Source organism: Sciurus vulgaris, assembly GCF_902686455.1.
Source record: "Sciurus vulgaris genome assembly, chromosome: 16".
In the NCBI taxonomy this organism is placed as follows: Eukaryota; Metazoa; Chordata; class Mammalia; order Rodentia; family Sciuridae; genus Sciurus; species Sciurus vulgaris.
The window spans coordinates 17212287-17220484 of NC_136477.1; the positions used below are offsets into that span (position 1 = coordinate 17212287).

The following is an 8198-nucleotide window of genomic DNA, read 5'->3' on the forward strand; positions in this document are numbered from 1 at the left end:
ATGGAGTTTAAGAGCAGCTATCTCACAAGGTCCAATACGCCCATTTTACAGATATGTACACTGAGGTCCACAAGCAGCCTTCCCCTCCCTCACCAACATCTCTTTTTGGAAACTGGGTGCGGAGGGCGTGGCTTACGGCTCATTTGCATTTGGGCTCCGCCCCAAGACCCACCGCTCCATTCTGCCGCCAGAGGGCGCCCTAGGCAAAGATTAGCGGCGCGGAGGGAACCGGGGTTCCGCCTTGGCCAATCTACCAAGTAGGGCTGGTCTTACTATTTTCTGGAGGAATTAAGTGGGGCTCGGAGAAGGAAGGTGACTGTGACAGTCACAAAGCCGAGAAGTGGGTCTAGACCGGAGGGGTTTATTCCTATATTCTACTGCCTCCCTCGGGGATCCGCGGGGTCCACCAGAACAGGTGGAGACCCGGGAGACTCTGGGCGTTCCCTGGCGGTCAGGGGCCCCGGCGCACGTGGCGCCAAATAGTGAACTGCGTCCCATATAAAATAGGAACGAGCGTGTGAAAGGCGGCTGAAATCTAGGGGCGAATGGTTTCATGCCCTGGGCTCGGCGTTCGCGGCGCCTCGCCTGCCTTAGCTGGCATTTTCCCATTTGCGGCGCAGGCCTCAAAAATCTTTCTTGGGCCCCACTGGAAACTGTGGGCTCCGGTGGCGACGCAGCCACGGAGGTTGGTCAGTTCAGTAAATGCGCCGTCGGGGCCGGGGACAGTGACCGTGAGGAGGCCGCGCGAGCGGAGGCAGGGCCGAGGCGAGCCGTCTCTGCGCTGCTCTCTCAGTTTCTCCGAAAACCTACAATGGCTCAAACCAGGCAAAGTCGATTCGAATAAAAATACTATTTCCTGGACCTTAAACAGCTCTCCCCGCCCCCGGGGAGGCTCAGATGGTCCCCGTGGGCGAGGCCAGGCCCTGGGCCCGCGCGAGCCGAGTGTGGGCGGTGTCTGCGGTGGAGGCTCCCGGGCCACCTGCCCCGGCTGGGTTCCGCGGGCCGGGAGCGGAGCCGACTGCCCGTCTCTGCAGTGGTGCCGAATGCGGGGCGGGGACCTGGGGGTGGAGCCCGGACAGACCCCGCCCCGCCCGCAGCGCGTGGCCCCCGCACCCGAGCTGCGGGGCTGCCCCTGGGGACCCTCCTCCGCGGGGCTCAGAGCAGCCCCCCGGCCCCGCCCTCCGCCCCGCCCTCCGGGCCGCGCCCGCCGCGCGTCGCCGGGTCCACGCGGTACTTGCGGCGGCGCAGCGGCTCGGTGAGGCTCCGCGGCACCGGGTCCTCCAGGTCCTCGGGTTGCAGGAAGTTGCGGTCCAGCACTTCGGCCGCCTCTTGCCAGTTGGCGAAGCAGGCTGGGCCCAGGCGCTGGATCTCGTCCGTCGCGTCGCGAGTGAGCACGTCCCCGCTCGGCTTGAGCACCACGACCGTGGGCAGGTGCTCCACCGAGAACTGGCGCCCGAGGTCCCTGCGGGGAGGGCGGGCCAGTCCGTGATCCCCGGGCAACCGGGCCCCGGGCCCCCACATTGTCAGGACACTCCCCCGCCGCAGGCCCTTTGCACTGACTGTGCCCTCCACCTGGGGCGCCCGTCTAGGACGGACGGCTGCAGGTTAAGACCGTCCCATCACAGTCCCTCCCTTGACTCCCTGCTGTGTGGTTTTCGTTTTCCTTCCGGGCTCTGCTCAGCGCACAGCATGCTGTAAAGTTTATTTCTCCTGCTTATCATTTTCTCCCACAGTGAATTTTTAGATCCACATGGACATGGGCGTCTTCTCCTTTCACTAGTACCTTCTGTGCCTGAGACAGTGCAAGGCGGAGTAATGCCCAGGAAATGTGTGTGGGGCGAGCCAATGAATGGATGCCATGAAAGGCCGAAGGAAGTATTAAGTCGGAAAAGCGCTACCACTGAGGGAGGGCCACTTCAAGAAGGTGACCTTTGACCGGAAATCTGCAGGATTAAGAGAGGGAAAACTGAGAGAAAGGTGACCAGGTAAAGGATGCAGCATGTGCAAAGGCCCTGAGGTGACAGGGTGTTCAAGTACTGCTCTGATCCCGACAGCCCTGGAGGGGCATGGTAAGGAGTTTTGATTTTGTTCTAAGTGTGAGGGAGAAAGCCAAGAAGCTGTGTGCATCCCCAGTAGACCCTGTACCAAACACCATCTAGACCCCTCATGGAAGAGAGGGAGATGCCAGACTGGGCCCATCCCCCACAGTTCTTAATTTTAGCCTGCTGCTTTCTTAGGTGGTCCTCTCCCAGGCAGATACATAGGAAGCACATGGTAACTGCAAAATCCCATAGGAGTAAAATAGCACATTTAGCAGTTAAATGTATGACCCCCCAGCCAAATCTGAATTTCAGAAAACCAAAGAAAACTTTAAAAGTACATACCCAGAATCACATGAGACACATTCATACTAAAACACTATTTGTTGTGTATCTGAAATTTGAATTTAACTGAGCAGTTTGTATTTTAGCTGGCAACTTCAAAGGAGTGGGGTAGTGATTGGGAAAATCTTGCCCCAAATAGAAAGTTTCACCTGAGATGTGCTTGAGACCAGTGTTTCTTCCTGAGGGACAGAAACGTTTGGGAGAAAAAGCACCTTACTTGCCAGAGGACAGTTGGATTAAGCAAATGTCCCAACTCCGGTAATGATGGGTGGGGAAGGAAGGTCTTCATGACCAGAGACCTTCCACTTGTGCAACGAGATGAATGAAATCGGGGAAATGTCATGAAGTCTGCAACTCCCTGTCAAAGGTTCATGACCCTCCCCACTCACGGACACACGGACACACACACAGACACACACAGAGACTGCCGTAACTGCCGTGAGCTTCATTAGACACTTCATTCAATTTTTTTGCTAAGTTGGATTTCTTTCTCTTTTAGGTTGGGGATGGAACTCAGGGTCTCATACATGCCAGGCAATCGCTCCACCCATGAGCAACACATCCAGGTTCTGACATTTTTTTTCTTTTCATAAAAAAAGATGGGGTTCGTTCCTAGCACTGCAGAAAAAAAAAAAAAAAAAAAAAAAAAAAAAAAAAAAAAAAAAAAAAACTGGGTTAAAAGACAATGAAAGAAGCCAGGCACGGTGGCACACGCCTGGGATCCCAGTGGCTCAGGAGAGTTCAAAGCCAGCCTCAGCAACAGCAAGGCGCTAAGCAACTCAGTGAGACTCTGTCTCTAAACGAAACACAAAATAGGGCTTGGGACGTGGCTCAGTGGTCGAGTGCCCCTGAGTTCAATCCCTGGTACAACAAACAAAGAATGAAAGAGCCAGGCGCAGTGGCGCACGCCTGTAATCCCAGCCACTTGGGAGGCTGAAGCCTGAGGATCACAAGCTCAAGGTCAGTCTCCACAACTTAGTGAGGCCCGCCTGAGCATAAAAAATAAAAAATGGCTGGGGATGTAGCCCAGTGGTAGAGTGGTCCTAGGTTCAGTTCACAGTACCAAAAATTAAAAATAAAAAATGAAAGTACCTCTCACTGCAGAAAAGGGGAAAGTTCTCAGATAGCCAGTGTCGGCCTCTCCTCGCGAGCCTGAATCAGCGCCCTCTCCCTGGGCTCGAACGCCCGCGAGGCTTCCCAGCTGGCGGAGGTCTTGTCTGCTCCTTCGGGGGCTCGCCTGCACCCCCCTCTCACACTTGGGACGGCTCGGTCTCCCTGCACCGGACAGGCTGTCCTTTTTCCTGACAGCCTCCAAGCTGGTCTGGGCTGGGCCTCTGCCTGGAAACCCTGGTCCTGTACCAGTGACCACCACCCTCTTAGTGGCCTGGTCATCTCTTTAGAGACACTTGTCCAGATGCGTTCTCTGACATCTGGATTTCAGGAAGGTTCCCATTGCATTTCCACTGGGGGGTGGGCCTCCCTCTGTCCTTGAGAAGGCCACTGCAGTTGGTCATTTCATATTGACCTGAGTCTTTGTTTCACATCTGATTCCCCCACTTCTCTGTGAGCTCCCTGGGGTGAGACGGAAGTGGAATGAACCGGCTTTCTGTACCCCTAACTCCTAGTACAGGGACTGGCACGTGGGGCTGCACATTCCCCTGGGGGAGGATGCACAAATTACTAAGTAAATGCTTTCATTTTGGTGGTAATGCCGCCTCCAGGAAGCCCTCCCAGACCTCACCTCCTCAGATCATCCTCGAAGGGCAGGAAGAGCCACTTCTCAGGCATGTCCCTGAGGAACAGATCCTGCTGCTCCTCCGTGGGATCCTGGGACACATACACCAGGGCTAGCTGGGCCGCCCGCAGCACATAGAACTCGTCTGTGAGCCTCACAAAGAAGTCCTTGAGGATGGGCGCGAAGGCCTGGCACTTCGGACAAGCCGTGGCGCCAAAGAACAGCAGCACCAGGCGGTTCTCCAGCCTGCGGCTGAGCTCGGCCTCCGTGTCCAGCTCATCCTGGTCGCTGTTATTGCGGATCAGGACGCGGCCAGAAAACAGCGAGGCCATGGTAGCCCCAGCGGGGTGCTGGGGACAGGGTGGAGAGAGCCCCACGTGGTGTGGCCCAGACCTGCTGTCTGGCTCCTCTCCCAGGAATAGGGATCTCTAGGAAGCCAGCTTAGGACCTCAATAATCTGCTCAATCTTGACCTAGTTCTGCAGGCCGTGGAGGGCAGGGCGGCGCGGGGCGGGTGGGGAGGGAGACTGCCCTGCGTAAAACACTAGGGAACGCTGAGCTGGGGGGCTGGGCTGGAGCTCCGTGGTAGAGCACTTACCCAGCATTCCCCCTCCAAACTGAGAGGGAGAATGAGAAAATGAGAGAGGACAGAAGTCACTGGAGAGGAGAGGCCACGTGAAGACCCAGGCAGACTGGGATGATGCGGCCGGAAACCCAGGAACCCCGAGAACCACCAGCAGCGGGAAGCCAGAAGGGATCCTCCCTGAAGCCTCCAGAGGGCGCTCTGCTGCCTTGACTTGGGGGAGGGCGGTGCAACGCGGTTCCGTTGCCCCTAGCTACCGCATGCGTGTTACAGCAGCCGCAGACAGACTCTCCTACCTACGTGGTGGGCCTTTGCCTTTGTTTCCGGGCAACTGCTCGCTCCTACACCGGGCTCCCGTTCTCCTCGCAGTGCACTCCCTGTGCCGTGCTCTTTTGTATTTTATTTCAACACTGCTTCCTTTCTCTTATTTTTCTGGAAAGTGCAAGAAGTCTCTTTGCTGTCACAGTACACCCAGCAGAAGGCCCACTGCCAACCACTGCCACGTGCAGTGGGTGGGTGATCAAGAAACTCTTGATGTCCAACCCCTAAAAGGAAGGGCATTAACATCTACCAAGTGACCAAGGTGCAGAGGGGAGAGGTGTCCTGCCCAGGGCCATTGGCTGAAAAGGGACAGAGACTGGTTCAGGCCCAAAGCCTGAGTTCTACCCTCCTGTCAGGAAATAGATCTTCAATCCCTTAGGCAAAATCTTTGGGGATAATACACCTTGGCATTGGGAATTTGTCCCCTTTCTTTTTTATTTTGAGACAGGGTCTTGCTAAGTTGTCCAGGCTAGAGAAGAAGTCATGATCCTCCTGCCTCAGCCTCCCAAGTAGCTGGGACCATAGGTGGACCATGGAGTCAGCTAAAACTTTTTGGTTTTTGGTGATGGGGATGGAACCCAGGTCCCGATGCATGCTGGGCAAATGCTCTATCACTGAGTTGCACTGAACCCTGGAACTGGGGGTTTTCCTATCTCAGGAAGCCAACTGGGGAATGCAGCCATTTACTACATGGTGTCCCTGGGGGCCTGGGGCATTCTGTCATCGAAGGCATAAATGAGGATAAAAAAGAATAACCGCATAAATATAAAGCATTTTTATACGCAAGTGATGAAACATCTGAAAGGGAAATGAGGAAAACAACCCCATTTGCAATAGCCTCAAAAAAATAAAATACTTGGGAATCAATCTAACCAAAGAGTAAAAGATCTCTACAATGAAAACTACAAAACACTGAAGAAAGACATTGAGGAAGACCTTAGAAGATGGAAAGATCTCCCATGTTCTTGGATAGGCAGAATTAATATTGTCAAAATGGCCATACTACCAAAAGTGCTATACAGACTCAATGCAATTCCAATTAAAATCCCAATGACGTACCTTACAAAAATAGAGTAAGCAATCATGAAATTCATCTGGAAGAATAAGAAACCCAGAATAGCTAAAGCAATCCTTAGCAGGAAGAATGAAACAGGGGGTATCGCAATACCAGAACTTCAACTATACTACAAAGCTATAGTAACAAAGACTGCATGGTATTGGCACCAAAATAGACAGGTGGATCAATGGCACAGAATAGAGGACATGGACACAAACTCAAATAAATACAATTTTCTCCTACTAGACAAAGGTGCCAAAAATATGCAATGGAGAAAAGATAGCCTCTTCAACAAATGGTGCTGGGAAAACTGGAAATCCATATGCAAGAGAATGAAACTAAACCCCTATCTCTCACCCTGCACAAAACTCAACTCACAATGGATCAAGGACCTTGAAATCAGACCAGAGACCCTGCATCTTATAGAAGAAAAAGTAGGTCCAAATCTTCAACTTGTTGGCTTAGGATCAGACTTCCTTAACAGGACTCCCATAGCACAAGAAATAAAAGCAAGAATTAATAACTGGGATAGATTCAAACTAAATAACTTTCTCTCAGCAAAGGAAACTATCAGCAATGCGAAGAGAGAGCCTACAGAGTGGGAGAATGTCTTTGCCACTCATACTTCAGATACAGCACTAATTTCCAGAATATATAAAGAACACAAAAAACTCTACACGAGGAATACAAATAACCCAATCAACAAATGGGCTAAGGATATGAACAGATGCTTCACAGAAGATCTACAAGCAATCAACAGACATATGAAAAAATGTTCACCATCTTTAGTAATAAGAGAAATGCAAATCAAAACCACACTAAGATGCCATTTCACCCCAATTAGAATGGCAATTATCAAGAATACAAGCAACAATAGGTGTTGGAGAGGATGTGGGGAAAAAGGTACACTCATACATTCTGGTGGGGCTGCAAATTAGTGCAGCCACTCTGGAAAGCAGTGTGGAGATTCCTTAGAAAACTTGGAATGGACCCACCATTTGACCCAGCTATCCCACTCCTTGGGCTATACCCAAAGGACTTAAAATCAGCTTAATACAGAGATACAGCCACTTAATACAGAGATACAGCTTAATACAGAGATACAGCTATCAATGTTCATAGCTGCTCAATTCACTATAACTAGATTGTAGAACCAGCCTAGATGTCCTTCAATTGATGAATGGATAAAGAAACTGTGATTTTATATATATATATATATATATATATATTTATATATATATATATGAATATTACTCAGCTATAAAGAATAATAAAATTATGGCATTTGCAGGCAAATGGATGAAATTGGAAAACATCATGCTAAGTGAGATAAGCCAATCTCAAAAAACCAAAGGACGAATGATCTCACTGATAAGCAGATGATGACACATAATGGGGGGTGGGGGGCAAGAATGGAGGAAGGAAGGACTGTATAGAGGGAAAAGAGGGGTGGGAGGGGTGGGGGGGAAGGAAAAAATAACAGAATGAATCAAACATCATTACCCTATGTAAATGTATGATTACACAAATGGCATGCCTTTACTCCATGTACAAACAGAAACATGTATCCCATTTGTTTACAATTAAAAAAAAAAAAAAGAATAACCACTGGGAAGAGCCTGGCTCAGTGCAGCAGAGATGGGCCCCCACTAGAGTGTTGAGACCACATTTAGGAAAAAGGGGGATTTCCCAAAGCCTTTTAGGAACCAGGGTGGGGACAGGGGAGCTGTGGGAAGAACTGGATGAGGCTGTCGAGTGTAGGATGCTTAGTTGAGCCTTAGTAAACCTGGTAAAATGGAGGGGTGGAAGGAGAGGGGAGCCGGAAAGAGGAAGTAGGTAGGAGAGGGATGGGGGAGGGGAGGAGGAAATGGGTAAGAGAAGAGGGAATTGGGGTAAAGGGAAGGAGGAGGAGAAGGGAGAAGTTTCAGGGGACAGTGATGAGGAGGAGATAAAAAGGAAGGGACAGGAGGGGAGGAGGGACAGCAAGCCCCCAACGTATATTTTCAAATCAATGAATCTCAGCACCAAGCCAGGAGCCCAGCTCTGGTTCAGTCCTCAGTTTCCTTACCTGAAAAGTGGGGGTGACTGCAATAGTGATTCTGGCAGGGCAGGAGATACT

General features: G+C 51.3%; 1 protein-coding gene across 1 annotated transcript; it reads right to left on the reverse strand.

Annotated features, from left to right (window-relative positions):
- Nucleotides 1-1155: 1155 nt before the first annotated feature.
- NXNL1 (nucleoredoxin like 1) lies at nucleotides 1156-4481 on the reverse strand (the record flags this gene model as incomplete). Its single annotated transcript, XM_079116145.1, has 2 exons — nucleotides 4126-4481; nucleotides 1156-1462 (listed from the first exon to the last, which is right to left on the reverse strand). Exons 1-2 carry the CDS (start codon nucleotides 4449-4451, stop codon nucleotides 1156-1158), a joined length of 633 nt encoding a protein of 210 aa, XP_078972271.1. The 5' UTR covers nucleotides 4452-4481.
- Between the last annotated feature and the right edge of the window lie 3717 nt (nucleotides 4482-8198).